This window comes from Diadema setosum, chromosome 9 (genome assembly GCF_964275005.1).
Source record: "Diadema setosum chromosome 9, eeDiaSeto1, whole genome shotgun sequence".
Lineage (NCBI taxonomy): Eukaryota > Metazoa > Echinodermata > Echinoidea > Diadematoida > Diadematidae > Diadema > Diadema setosum.
Window position 1 is genome coordinate 39,536,511 of NC_092693.1, and position 15,765 is coordinate 39,552,275.

The window sequence follows — 15,765 nt, forward strand, 5'->3', positions numbered from 1 at the left end:
CGCGAAGCAAGTCAGGTATGGGGACAAGATTTGGAGGGGAGAGTGACGTTGGGGCGCAATTGATAGCGTCCAGCTGTGGTTATCAAATGTGCGCATGCGCTATGCCTGGATTCAAGTGGCAGAGCTCGCTCCAAGCCCCAAAATGCCCCCAAAGCTCGGGAACAGATGAGATACCAATGTGAACGGTCAGTCCTAAAAAAGATAAGATCTCTTGTGGCTGTCCCCGCGTTGCGGGGACCAATGTGAACGCGGGGACAGAGTATACCGACGGAACCAGAACAGAAACAGAAACAGAAACTCTTCATTTTCACACATTCAATAGTTTGGGTAGACATCTATCACACATGCAGTTGTGAAAAATTTTGTGGACACAGACAGCCCTGTCTGTAGTCTGTACAAATTGAATGAACACCCATGCCCTTTTTTGTGGCTTTGACTAGAGTAAAAGTGGCGGTTTGCGGCTGCATAAGGGTTTTTCCACTCTGAAACGCAAACTTGCTAATTGCTTTAACCCAGGTTATATCATAGTGGTTGACCACTTACCAGTTTACAATATTGTGAAAATTGCAAGACCAATGTCCATCGCGATAGTAAAAAAAGACCATGGCCGCGATCCGGCAGAGCGTCCGCTGGTTTGCGACCGTGGTAGTCTGGTTTGCGGCCCAATGTACAATTCCTATGCGATGCGCGCGTGCTCCGCGATCTTCTGCTGAACGCCTCAGTTTGGCTCGCGAACGTTGCGTACAGTAAGCGCCAAGTCCCATTGCGAAAGCACGTGAAAAGGGCTCGCGCGCTTGCACTGACCGCGAACAGGCATGGCGGTGTTATTGTTGTCTTTCTCATGTTTTTCCTATTTTTTCGGTAGTAACATCCACTTCCAGAAAAAAATGGCAGCCCACATCGGCTCGCGAAAGTTCTGTTTCTACGTGAGGACATGTATTCAAAATCTGCAAACATCGGGAAAACGACAAAATATCCAGTTTCTTAGACCCTTAACCCTTAACTGTGATGTTAAGAAGTACCGAAAATGAAGTTTTTGATGCGAGATGTCATCATTTAAGTGAGAAAATTTCACTTTTGTTGGAGATTTTTTCCATGTTATCGGTTGGTTTTTGTAGAATGATAGTGTGTTAGTGAATGTGTGCATATATGTATAAAGTGTGTGGCTGTGTTCAGCATTATAATAATATAACCAAATATGCTGTAGTGGCCGCAAATCGCCGGACAGCCGCTTACTGCAACACTTACTCTATTTTAAACTGATCGACCCATTCTCCCATTGAATGCTGTCGTCATATTAGAAAATTAATTTAATACATGTGATGTAGGCCCTTGGCCTACACAAACAAATCTCATACTTTTCCTTTTTTTTTTTTCATCACGACTTGGCAAGTTTGTCGCAACAAAGCAGCATTGCAAGTAAGATTAAGATTATTTATCATTTAATAAAAATGAGTAGGCCTATATGAAGAGGCATGAAGTGCTACCGGTAACCGTTAGATTCTAGGCTCTTGCATACTGCTGCTACTACGGACTACCTAGCTAGCTACAGCTAGCTACTGTATTGACTACTAGGCCCTAGTATGTTACTGTCTTGTCTGTGGGTGGCACTGCCACTGGTTTACAATTACACGAACAAGCCTCATACAATCATGCAATACACTTATCATACAGATTTCTAAATGGTTGTCGGTCGCCCCTCCGCCTAATGTTAGCTCTTCAAAGTGAAAACGGGTAGATTCTATGGCTTCCACAGCACTAACACAACAGCTAAGAATTGTCCTGACCCGGTCGAGGGACTTGTTTCTATTCCGCTAAGCAGGTATCTAACGGTTTTATTTAAGTATCATGCCAAAGACAACAGGAAGGAAGTTACACGATGTCAGAGTGATTGTGAATAACACACTGCCTTTCCCACCTCAGCCCCCACACATGCACACACGGCACACACAGACAGCACAGGCACCCTTCCCACACCTGCCATTGGCCCAGCGCAACACTACCGGGCGTTACTGATCACGGCCGCATACAAAAAGGAACCTAAAATTCTACTTCAGCATCCATACAGAGCAAAATAAAGAACTAAATCGCAGGATTACCAACGCACCTTTACATTAGACTTGTAATCATCCCAACAGATCTTACCTGCCTTTAGAAAATGATTTTGCCGTCAATTTCTGCCAGGGTTTCGTTAATTTCCTAGCATTGTAACCCCTTGATAGTCGCGTGTACAGTTCACCCATACAGTTTGGCAATATGGTGGACATGCGACCGCATCGCAAAAAGTGCTCCCTGTGTTCATCCGCTGACACTCATTAAAAGACAGATATTTTCATTTTTTCGTATCTTTCGAATTATGTACATATCTGGTGATATATTCACTCATGCAAACCTTTCAATTGAATGCATACTCCGAAATATCGATAATGTGGAACTATTCTATTACGCGTATGAACACGCAATGTCCTCTAGTGGATACATTCGTGGCATGAGTGACGTCACTTCTTCAGATGTCCGCCCTCTCGTACCCTCCCCCTTTTCACACGCGAAAAGATTTTTGTCGAGATGGTAATGTTTTTCGTATTCATCATTGCAGTTATAAATAAGTTCATTTTATTATTCTAGATATGCTAATTCCTACACGAGCTGATAGATACTACAGACCTCAAAGTTCGGGTAGACGCAATTGCTTTTGACAGGCATGTATCGGGAAAAGACACATTCATTTGCAGGATTTTAAGGAGCTGGAGGAAAAAGCCGGGGAGGTTGATGGGGGAGTTTCCCTCGTTTCGTATTCCCCAACATAGGCTCCCTATATGCTCCAAATATGCAAAAACTGCGACCGTTCTTTTCAATCCCTTCAAAATTAATTGAATACCTAGCAGCACATAGTTACTCAAAGGGAAATATCTTTAAACAGCTACTGTTCCGGAAGTATTTCCAAATACGATTTATTTGTTTGTCTGTTGTTTGTTGCTGTTGTTTGCCTGCTTGTATGCTTGCTTGTTTGTTTGTTTGTTTCTTCCAGTATAATCACAGTTAACTCCCCGGTTAAGTTCTGGAAATGGATATGGTTCGAACAATAAACGCAAGAGGAAATGTTACTACAAGTTAACACTAGCTACCTACTTCCTACAGTGTATCAAGAACACTTACCGACTTAATTATACAGCATAAATTATTTATGGAATAAAGCTTATATACTGAGTACTGTCTTGGCATGATCATAAAAGTGTGTATTCATGTATCTTCTCATACAGAGATTGTTGAATAAGTGTAAGTTATCAAAGTTATATCTCTCATGAAAGATCTCCCTCGTCACAGCTAAATGCTGGTTTTCGGAAGGGCCTATACAGCCCTGTCGCTGTGGCACATTCAGGCCTACACAAGTGTCGGGAGTTCGCACGGCGTCTGATCGGGCTATGTAAGTTAGGAAGGGCCTAAAAAGGGGATATAAGCCTGTTTACTTCATACTTTTCGTCCCTTATTGAGTATTGGTCAACCATATTCACAGAAAGTAACAACATAATAACTCTATTCGTTACGAAGAAATAAAGAAAGGAACACTGGTTTACTTTTTTTAACGATGACGCGCTATATATATGAAGATATCATTATGTCAGGACCCGACACTAACTTTTTTTTTCTCTCTCTGGTGCATGCATGGCCCGTTCAGCCATAAGCTCGTTAAAGGTGAGTTTTGGTTGCCCGAAAAAAAAAAAAATGTAGTGGCCAGAAATAAATGTAAGCATAATTTTGAATCTTAGTTGCCCGACTTGGGCCACCAAAAGACAACCTTTCTGGATGAATTTGGTGGCCCGACATACATTCTCAGTGGTCCCGGGCCACCGCTAATCATCGAGCCCTGATTATGTGTTCCAATACATTGTACACTATTCTCCTAGAATTCCTTTGCGTTTGGCGTGAAATCCTACATTAGTCAGTTTTGATTTCTCTTCCTTTCAATTTCGCTTTCTCCCCCCCCCCCCCCCCTCTCTCTCTCTCTCTCTCTCAGGGCTCTCTCTCTCTTCTTCTTCTTCTTCTTCTTCTTTTTGTCGGGGGTCGTATCTTTTTCATGGAAGTGTGACATATACATTATCAGTTTTTCAGCCATACTTATGTTATCTTGCATCTTGATATGTTATCTACACAATAAGATCGATGTCACAAGTCACAAGCGAGCGCGATAAGTTTTGAGAGAATTGTTCTGACAAGAACTGAGATGGTTGCTGCATCGTTGTTTAGATTAGTCACTGTTGGTCGCAGATATTTCTCGATTGTCTTTCGAAAATTCAAATAATTTTTATTCATACATGATACAATAATCATCTTGACAATTGTCATTGTAGAAAGTTGCGTCAATTCCAAGTCATGATGGTACATTGCATTTATGCTACAATGTTTATTGCCTAACCATCACAACTATTATGCTATAAATGCACAATTCAGTTCCAGATTTAAATTTATTTTTTTTTTTTAGTAACGTATCCTTCGTCTTTGGCTTGGAAAAGCCCGCGCATTCTGAAATGTTCACGACATTCAATCAACGTATCAAGTGCATGTGGCCCATATAAAGGCTGGTATCATAAATATTATCAAGCTTCCTTCACATAAACATTTAGCTGCAAGTGGACATAATACATGATTGTGTGTGTGAGACGTTATTACCTGTATACTCCTCCTTCGTCAGACAATCCGTTTGGCGGAGGCTTCTCTCTGAGCTCCGCGCATATTTCTCACGTGCTGCTAGACTCGTGATGGAATGCGAATCCGTTGAATGCCATAGCAGACATTCTCTCTCGAGAAAACATGACTTGTGTAAACGGAATACCGAGCGTCTATTTAGTAAACTTCTTTAGAAACTGACTTAATCGTTGCTTATTAAAATCTGTCTTTCCCTCTTTCTCTCTCTTTCTCTCTCTTCGGCTAACTCTTATTCTCACCGATCAATCAACTTAAACATTTACATGGATTTTTTTTTTTTTTTTAACTCACTATCATTGTTACGGGTTTATGAACCGATTGCTATGGACAGGAAAAAATGGATACAGTAATGTACATATAAATCTAAAACCAACTTTTCAACATGGATTTGGGAAAATAAAACAAACATAACAGCTTCACCCATAAATCTAATACATTGTATTCTCTTGGGGGCTGATCCAGGAATTCCATAAAAGGGAGGTGCCTTAACATTTTTTTTTGTTTCTTTTGTTTTAACAAAAAAAAAAAAAGTGCGCCCCCTCTGGATCCGCCACTGTTCTCTGTATTGTAATTGTTGATTCTAAAGATTATTGCAGACATTTATTTGAAAAGTAATCTCTTCATGTCATGTATTAAAATAAAATTGATTTTTTGATCAACTGACATTTCACAAAAATTGAATGATTAAAGAATAATTTTGATACAGTGGACTCCTGTGATAACGAAGTCCTCGGGAGCGGCAGTTTTCTTTTGATATATCAAAATTTTGTTCTAACCGAACAATTTAATAAAAAAAAAAAACAGAGTGGATAATGTTGTGGTCTGAATTTTTACTTCATTGTAACCAGAAATTCGTTATAACCGTGTTTGTTATAATTGCCCTCAAGTATTCCTGCCTAATATACATAAAGCAATGGGTGAGGGAAAAAAAGGTACAATACATATATATATATATATATATATATATATATATATATATACATATACACTGTATATATTGCGAATTCACATATTGGCTCCAATATAATGAAGAATCAAGAAATGAACTTGTAATGCATTATTTCGCCAATAAAGAATGAGTTTATTGTACTCAAATTTTCGGTGGCCTCCACCTTCTTCTTCCACGTCGAGACTCCTGAAGAAGGTGGAGGCCACCGAAAATTTGAGTACAATAAACTCATTCTTTATTGGCGAAATAATGCATTACTATGCGAGTTTAACTGTAGTATATTTCTCGATTCTTCGTTATATGAATATATATATGTATTATATGATATATATATATATATATATATATATATATAATTGAGGCAAAGAAGACAGTAGATGTCGCACGATGCCGGCTGTTGGTGGAAGCTTTCGACCTCAGGTCTTCGTCAGCTTTATTGTCTGCTTATTCAAAATGGAATAGAGGTTTTGACTCGAGGACGAAAGCTTTACCAACAGCCAGCATCTTGTGACATCTACTGTCTTCTTTGTCTTAATTATATCACTCTTCCCAAGATGACAGATTGGAAGCATTCGGTAAAAATATCAGCATCATCCCACTATATATATATATATATATATATATATATATATATATATATATATATATATATACATATATATATATATATTTGTTTCAGTCCTAGACTCTCTCAGGTACATTCTAAACATGACACACAAGATGACAGACAATTTGGTGCCACAAAAAGTATATTTCTGAGACAAGAAATATATATAATATACAAAACTTCTCTCATGAATGCTAATCATTTGTCTCTTCCAGAGACGATTGAATGTAGAATCTAATCAATTGAGACTATACATTTCTAAATTAAAAAAAATGGAAAAAAAAATACTCAAACAATTACAAGAACAAGTTGTATAATCAATGCCCAAAAGAAATACCAAAATTTATAAATTCCTACAATTGGCACGGTAATTCATAGGAATGGCTGTCTCTGGACATGTCATTTATACAAAGCAACTCTCCAATTTATTTCCTCAAGTTTGTGCTCTGATAAATAACATACATATACATACATGTACATCACTATTGAGACTAGTTTGGACACCCAGGGATGCAAATGCTTGATTTGGGTATGTTGCCATTTCTCTATAATGCAAATGTGCAACATTACAAAGCACACTTTCATTACTGTTTGATGCAGAAAAAAAAACAATGTTTGACTTGTCATTAATGTTATTCTATATTACATCATTGTGTCATGCCCCTTGAAAGATTAAGACATGATTTTAATTTGTATGCATATGTTCCTTATCACAGCATGAATTAAATCAGCAGCTGACTATCAGAATGACATTAATACTGCATTAAACGTACAACATTAACACCCTTTTACTTCTCACCTGACTGCATTCAACTATTGAAAATTTGTAAACCAAAATACATGTAACTGCCGTAATTCTTGAGGAAAAATAGTGTATACTGTACACATGGTATAATAATACTATGGAATGAAACAGAAACTCAACCAATATATTCATTGCAAAGGATTACATACTCCATTCACCATAAAAATGCCATAAAAATGAAATGGTAAACTATTTTGCTCAATACAGGGACCGATACATTTGGCACTACTGCATGGCAGGAAAGAAAAGTGGCAACAAGAAAATATCTTCAGGGCTTGTTTGCTCACTCCTTCATTTTCGTATGTTTGGTTGGAGATCTCTTTTAATGACGTCTCAGTGACAAAAAGTTAGTCTCGCACATGTTAAAATCAGTCTCACACATGTTCAAATTATTGAAATGCATGAGGGTAGCTGCCTCTCCTGCATAACCTCTGAATTTCCATGCAATTTTCAGAGTACAGTATTTAGCATTCGTACAGCAATTGATGAATATCGGGGCAAGACTGAGCATCTAGTGTTACAGTATATGATTGCTTGCCTAGCAACAACACAAAACACATGATTATCTCTCAGTCTGCTATAACTGCATCTTATCACTTTCAAAAGAGAAATAGTTATCCAGGTACATGTAGATTACTTTATCTTCTGTAAGTCTGCTACAGATGCTTAAATTAGCCCTAAAATCTAGTGAATGAGATGGACACATCACTTAACCCTCAGTTTGCTTTATGTGCTGATTGACAGAGAAATCCCATACAATTGTACACAATGTCCAAACTGAGTGGCACAGAAAGGGTTAAGATCCTTACTCACACAAAGTGCCTCAAGACACTTTTACCGATACAATTCAAGTATTCACGACTGTCTATACCCTCCTCTTCTGACTGTTTTTAGGAAAAGTTTGATTCAATGGTTTAAGGATATCTGAAGAATGTAAATACATTTGTACAAGTGTAACACTCTTTTTGGGAATGCCATAAATTCTGACAGTAACACAAAGTGATAATCCCTTTGAAGGTTGATAGCCTTGCCCTTGTTCTAGACAAGATTTGACCAACGATTAATTCACAACACAAACAGAACAGTCTAATCCTCTTATCTCCATTCCTGTCAGGTAGATAGAGGGTCTTTCTTTGACCACACAATCTTGTGGACTTGACATGTGAGTACCTCCTTGGTTGAAAGAATGAAAGAATTTGAAATCATTACAGTTTAATTATGTATACTGTTACTACCCTGGATAAAGCAGCACACATATACAATACAAATCAAATATAAAAAGAGGGGAACTATTTACTCGCAAGTGATTGACAAATTGCCCTACATCGACATAAATAAGCACTGAATTGATCAGTGTTTTAGTAGTAGCCATGATAAAGGAAATCAGGGGCGTACATACTTGAGCAGGATTCTAACCTACGACCTCCTGATCTCTGGACAGGCGTCATCTGCACTAGACCACCAAGCTTCCACCTGACAACAAGTGTTGGTTCTAATCCTTATAGCATGCAGTGGGTACTGCGTAATTATTCAAAATGAAGAACTATTTACTAGTTCCTATAGAGTTAAAGATTCCCTGCAGTAGCCATCTTGTGTCTTTAACCTCACCCTCCCCTCTCGACTTCACCCCCGCCCCACAAATTAGGCATTATCAACTGAAGAAACTAATCTTTAAAAACACTGGGAAGTAATTCTTCATCCTGTATGATAATACACAAGCATATTCAAGTACTTATCATCATATGCATACAGAGCTCCATGCTCGCAATGATCATGTATTTGACAAACAACACTATAGCAGATGACCTCATTCTGCACTGTTTTGAGACAAACCTGAATATATAAACATTTGTGGCATAGGTATTGCATAAAAAGATATGACCTGTGGTGTTGTGACAACCAAATGATGTTGATTGATTGACAAATAACTCGCAATTAGGAGAGTTAAGGATTGGGTAATCATAGTAATTATAATTTTCAATTAGAATACTCTTGGTTTGCCTAGACATTAGCTTAGGTCAGACTCCTCCGAGACTGTAAATAAATTGCAGCAAATTTTACGACATACAATGTAAATTTAAGAAAAATCTGTGAAACAAATAAATGGGGAATATTCTGCATCATTAAGATATATTTTACTTGCATACAGTAATGCAATACAGTGCACTCCCGTTATAACGAACACTGTTATAACAAAATTTTGGGTACGACCAAGTAAAATTCAGGGCTCAAACTATCATCTAGACATTTTTATACACTTCATTTGTTCAGATATATAACGAAAATTTGATATAACAAAAGAAAACTGCATGTCCCAAGAATTTTGTTATAATGGGAGTCGTCTGTACAAAATTTCAGTCCTACTTTAGCAAAACGACATAAAGATTTTACTTGATGGAGAACTTTTGAGTCATATCTTTTCCACCAGGAATTATAACTTAATCTTAGTTCAACAAACACAAATTTGAGTTTGAGGGTGTCCATTTAATATCTTTGTGCACTTTTACCTGTATTTACACAAATCACTTTGACCCTTATTAGGGTATATTACAGCAGGTCATGCCAGAGAGCAACATTGTTTTCTCTCAACTACACAAAAATCATTCTTTTTGGGATTGCTCTCTTACAGTGATGCCACCAAGACTAAATGTCTCCCCACAGTCACAGTGCTTGCTACAATTTCAGGCAAGAAGATTTCATTAAATGTAGTCTATGGTACCACAACCAAGGCAATTAAGAACATAAATACTAGATATATTTCATGTGCTCTCTCAATTATATGATAATCTGACACTGTGCATTCTTTCAAGTAATGACAGAAGTTTCAACAAAAACAGATTGACCGTGTCTAGAAATGACCAATTGTGAGTCTTGACAATGTGCTCTCACATTTCTCTCAACCTATTGCTAACAAGCTGGCACAAATCACAATAACCTAAATGAAACAACATAATTAATTGCTACCATGAAGTTCAATAATAGCATCAATGTAATATGCCAGAGTCAAAATCATTATGATACTAACTGCTACATTAATCTATGTCACATCTCAAGAATTAGTCATACCCCACCAAGTCCAAAAACTAAATTTCTGTGGTTTTGTGTAGTATCTTTTTAATACTTTCATGAGTGACTGTTCATTTTTCATTTGACAGAATTAAAAAAAAAAAAATCATATGAGCCCTTTGTTGTTGATATGTATTTGTTTCCATTGCATAATTTTCAAAAGCCTCATAATTCATAACTTTACAACCAATTCTGAAATTGATACATTATAGAAGACTAGAGTTCCTGTTTCTCTTTCAATTTTTTTTTTCCAAAAATTCCATTCTAATTTTGTACAGATTTAATGAAATTAACAAGTTCCATCTGACCTCACTCTAATATGGGACATGTAGTAAATTGAAGTTTGGCATATGTACTCGTAGCCAGTAATCATGCACTTATCAAACCTTGATCTGTGAGAGCAATATACACTCAGTAACCAACTGTGAGAATTCTGATAATAGAATTCACTCATTTCTCCTGAGACATGCATAAATTCAACATCCTTGCAATAATTTTGACCATTCTTGCCCTCCATTATTTATTTGATGGTGTAACAAAACTCTAGCTGCTTCACTTTGTAACAGGCAGTGTGTATTCACCGACATCATACAAAAACCTTGCCTGCCACAATCAGACAGACTTCACTTTGCATCAGGCTTCTTGTCTATACAAATTTCATTTCATGTTTCTTCCCTACATTCTTGAGAATATTTAAATACATATCCCTAGAATCCCTACAGTGTGCTGCATATGATCCCTGCATCATGTAAAGGACTCCATCTGTGCGTTGAGGTCTAGGTTCTGCCACTCTCTCGTAATGTCCTCCAAGTGGTTGTCAAAATCCACCAGGTCCTGGTAGGCCTTCGACCGCAGGAGGTCTGACGTAAACTTGAGGGTGGACTCGCTGTTTTCTAACTTGAGATTACTGCCCAAAGGGAAGAAAAAGACATTATAGTGATGCAAGCATGCACTAATGCAGCATTACTCAGGATGTTATGCCAATCTCCCTGCCTTGTTTGAGACTTTAACCAGAAACATCTTGAATTCTATCGGTAGCAAAAAAATAATTACTTTTTTGAAAGGTAAAAACAACTAAATACAATTGTATGAATGAATCATAAAATGCATCGTTGAAGAAGTCACATTCAAGAAACGTATGATTTTACAAAATAATTGAAGTAGCCTTGAGTCAAATGAAAAACAAATTTATCAGAAAGGTAGCCTTAATATGGCAGTTGATATTGATATGGTAAATGGTAATGCATATTTCACAGCACTTCTTAAGGTATAATTGTTTGGACTGTGTAATTTGAAGTCATAGAACCTATAGCTTCTAAGAATTTGCAGCAAAACAAGTGAAAATCAAAATCTGCATCCCTCAGCGGCAAAGTTAAACACAAAGAATTTATACTGCTTTTGAAAAAAAAAAATGAAGAAATTACACCATGCAAACATGCACAGTACAGGATTAAGAGTATCACTGAAAGTTATTGAAGGAGCTATGATATTGGAAAAAATTTTTCTTCCACCTCTTATAAGTGCAATTTTTCAGAAAAAGATTCATGATTGCATTTTTTTTAAATGAATTTTTGTTGTTGTTGTTGTTGTGTTTTTTGTTGTTTTTTTAAAATCAAGCTCTGAATAACAGTCTGGGACACATTACCTGCCCATCATACAGATAATTTGCCCAACCACTTTTTTTTTTTAACTTGGTCTATAATGTACTTCTATTCTACCTCATCCTACAATAACTCCTTTTTGTCCCAAGCTATTAAAGTATAATTTTTGGTTCATTTCTACTGCATTTATCAAAGCTACCATGATCAAAGAGTGGAATGCACTATTAGCAACTGCTTTTGCAGAGTCCTGAAAGTACTGAGGAATTAAACCAGCTGCATACATATCACTGTCTGCAGGAGGTATAAATATTGAGATTTAGATCTGCGATGTAAACGCTAAGACAATGCAGCCTCCCAGGCTGGACAATAGAAACATGTACAGAGCACCACTTTGGCAAGGAGAAATATCAGGTGAAGAAGTTAAGGCTTGCGTGGAAAGAGACACAAACCTTGTCTGGGCTCCTCGGTGAATCCATTTGCCGTCTTGCAGGGCGTACAGCTTGAGGGCGCACTTCTCACAGCCCGTGGTCACCTTTGAGTTGTCAATCTGAAATAAGTGGACATCAGGAATAATGATGCATCAATCACAAGGCCAAAGCCTTCCCATGCATTCTAAAATAATCTACAATATTTTAAATTTAGACACAATTCATAGACCCCATGTACTCTGACTGTTGATTGGGACAGAAAACCCTATAGCATTGTATACACTGTCTATAGTCCCTGGTACAGAGAGGGTTACACTCAGGAATAAGTGTAAGGAATTTTCTGCAGTGTGATAGTCACAAATAGACTGACAATCAATGTGGAGTACTACAGGGCAGGGATGATGACTGGACAAAGTCAGTATTAAAATGAATTATGAGAGCACTGCTGAACTAACAAAGAGAGCTATGTCAAGATTAATGAGGGAGAGAGGCCACTTTGTGAGATAAAAAGGAAAAACTTTCAATCAAGCAGTCAGCAAATTAATGTTTCATTTTAGCTTTTCAGTCACCACTAGTTTTTGAACTTTTGAGTCAGTTGACATAGACAATTCATTTTGAAGTATACTTACCTGCAAACACAATTTCATTAGTACAGGTCCATTTAAACACAAGCTGCAACATTAAGCTCAGGAAAAAAGTTTTAATCAAAATCAAACCAGCAGCAGACAGGTCTAGGCCAAATACCAGGTTATGTGTCTTATGAAGTGCAAATCTATTAATTACTGAACACTTTAAATGTGAAGGAGAAAGTTTCTATGTTACATGAGAAGTGGACCAAAGAGTACAATCTCATTTGGAAATGATTCTTTGGATTTTGAAGGAGCTGAAGGTGGAACTCGTCATCAACTTTACAGACACCACATTGTACACAAAGTTGTACACATTGTAAGTGAACTATCTGGCTTTATTACATTAGTATCAAGTCTGTAGTTCATTCTTCAGTGCTAAAGAAGTTACATTTTTTACTAGTTTCTTTATAGTATGTATGTCTGACTTACAAAGTATATAAGAAACTGTGGATTTGGAGACAAGGGAAGTAAATAAAGGCAAACAAGGGCATCCAAACACATCACTTGATGGGATAAATGATTCATACATGTCCTTTCACTACTGCTATACTTTTTGTACAGCCAACATTACTTTAACTCAGAGTATGCTCCTGTGGACTTACCATGAAAAGACATGAATCCTGAAAATTGTCAGTTAGTCTGTCAGCTATCCTCACAGCTACTGAGTTAGGTCTGTTGCAGGAGAATTGTAGAAAAAAATCTGATTTAGTAAAGGCACTGAGCAAATAGAACTATACAAGAAAGAAAAAAATTGTTTTACTCGCACCATGTATATACTCTGAACCATGCACCTCAACCACTGTGTTTCACACACACACACATCCAAAGTTTGCAAGAATCTTCCAAGTTTGAAGGAGGTAGACTGAACCAGAAGAAGAAGATAAAGAATGTATATGAATAGGTACATTCATGTCATTTTCACATCATTCATAGAAATAGCTACGCAATTTAAATGCACAGGAAAATTGTAATTCATTAAAAGTGACCGTACTATAAAATGATCATAGCATACAATTTGCATGTATCTTCTTGTTTAAGTTGGTAAAAGTTAAGTCTTGCCATTTATGCTCCAGTAGGAGGTGAATTGTTCATAAAGGGCAGGGATGTTCTAAAACACAATGCCCCCCTAAAAAAAAAGACGACAGCCAGTCACTTTATCAAGGAATGCACATGCAGTAATTGCATGGACTGTTCACTGATGATGAGACAACTGCAAAACTAAGTTAATATAGATTTATTAAGTCATGTGTAAGCTGGGCTGTTCAGGAATGCATTTCTCTGTACTGTGCTGCATCATGATATCAGCACTTGGAAATTATCACTGCCTCTCAATGATGCAATGGAAACATGGATGAACTGACTCACTCTGTGTCTTTGAGGAGTTCATTGGCTTGATAGTAAGCTGCTATCTTCAGACCATTTGCCTGGCAGTACGCATCCACCTGTTTGGAAAGAATATTCACAACATTCTTCAAGATGATTTATTTTTTAGTTGACTTTCACATGTTTTATTCTCTTTGCTATTTTTTTATCAATGAATGTAGAAAGCTTGCAGTTTACCAATATTTCTAATTTTAAAAAAATAAATAAATTTGAGCTGCATGTGCATGGAAATGGTCCAACTCTGAATGTGTCCAACTCTGAATGGCCCAACTCTGAATGTGTAACTATGAGGGAAAAATAAGGTTCAACACAACTGATGTATTCTTTTATATAAAAAGCAATATGACAACATTTAGTGAAAGATCATATTTACCAGTCAGTAGTGTTGGAATAAATCATTTAGTAAACAGTAATACAGTATTAGCTTGGTGATGTCTGTTCAATGATCACAATGTTAAACAGTGCAGAGACTCCAACCCCAAGCACCTTCTGATCTGCAGATTCTCCCGCCTGAAACCCCTACCAAACGGGAGACTCCAAGTTAATGTGTGCGAAGCGTGAAGTTCCTAGGGTTCTAGATGCTCTCTGGTGCGATCTAAGGCTTATTTTTTTAACATACGATAGCAATAAGTAAGAAATCCTTTCCAACGGGAGACACAGAGCCAGGGCGGGAGAAATTAAACCTCAAACGGGAGAACGGGAGATTTTGCAAAAATGGGTTTTCGGCGGGAGATCTCCCATCCAAAACGGGAGAGTTGGAGTCTCTGACAGTGTCTTTTATAATCCTTGAATTGTGCCCAGAATGTTCAGAATCACATATTTCTAAAATATCCCACATTAATTTACAGCTGTAACGTTAGAGATCCAATCAATCGGGACATTATCGTGAAAAAGGTCCCCACACCATTCACCGCCATTCATTTCGGCATAGCCGGGGACTGCTTTCAACCTCCATAGACTTTGCACATAGTGGAGACGCACACGCAGAACAAGAGGGGACCGATAGCACGATTTGGCCTCAATCAGATTGTCCAAGATGGCAAGAGCAAGAGCTAATTAATTTGTAATAGACAATGCATCTATGCAATTTATTGCAAATAAAGGGTTGGATGGCCGGTTACGACACACTTGACAGTGCCCTCAACGTATAGATATCTCAACATGCAATGTTGTCTGCCAGATGCGACATGCTACCAACATAGAGAAAAGCTATAGATTCTAGAGTATCTCGAAGAGAGGCACGCATTGTGGAGTTACAATGTACCGACTCGTGATAGTGGACCATGTGTTGATCTACAAACAAAAACTTCAATAAAAGTACAACGAAAGATACAATAGGTGGGACTGTGGTTTACCTGCACTAACGCAACCTCGAGCATCGGAGCAAGGGCAAGTGATTGGTGAAAGAATGGAATACAATCGACGAAAACAAGACACCTGCCATCCTTTAACTTTTCCTTATCAGCAAGAAGAACCCCATTCACGGCACAATGTGGATATTTTGCCGCATGGAGAATCATTTTCGCATATGCTCGGAATTTCACTTTTATCTCTGCCATGTTGACTTGTGACTATTCAACATTACATGCTGCT

General features: G+C 37.6%; 2 protein-coding genes across 4 annotated transcripts in view; both read right to left on the bottom strand.

Moving 5' to 3' along the window:
- Positions 1 to 2,226, bottom strand: part of LOC140233446 (AP-1 complex subunit gamma-1-like) — a 51,320-nt gene extending 49,094 nt beyond the window's left edge. For 2 of the 3 annotated variants that reach the window (XM_072313561.1, XM_072313559.1), the window contains exon 1: positions 2,146 to 2,226. The gene's annotated coding sequence lies outside the window, so the exon portion shown is untranslated. The remainder of the gene's footprint in view (positions 1 to 2,145) is intronic. The other variant, XM_072313560.1, reaches the window with a different exon arrangement.
- Positions 2,227 to 10,259: 8,033 nt separating this feature from the next.
- On the bottom strand, positions 10,260 to 15,738 carry LOC140233090 (ER membrane protein complex subunit 8-like). The gene is made up of 5 exons (XM_072313203.1): positions 15,528 to 15,738; positions 14,155 to 14,231; positions 13,392 to 13,461; positions 12,182 to 12,279; positions 10,260 to 11,038 (listed from the first exon to the last, which is right to left on the bottom strand). The coding sequence occupies exons 1-5, from the start codon at positions 15,729 to 15,731 to the stop codon at positions 10,876 to 10,878; spliced, it is 612 nt and encodes a 203-aa protein (XP_072169304.1). The 5' UTR covers positions 15,732 to 15,738; the 3' UTR covers positions 10,260 to 10,875.
- Between the last annotated feature and the right edge of the window lie 27 nt (positions 15,739 to 15,765).

Coding starts and splice junctions, on each gene's coding strand:
- LOC140233090 (XM_072313203.1), bottom strand. CDS start 15,731: ATGGCAGAGATAAAAGTGAAATTCCGAGCATATGCGAAAATGATTCTC. Junction 12,280..13,391: donor AGGATTCATGTCTTTTCATG/GTAAGTCCACAG, acceptor CACTTATTTCAG/ATTGACAACTCAAAGGTGAC. Junction 11,039..12,181: donor CACCGAGGAGCCCAGACAAG/GTTTGTGTCTCT, acceptor CCCTTTGGGCAG/TAATCTCAAGTTAGAAAACA.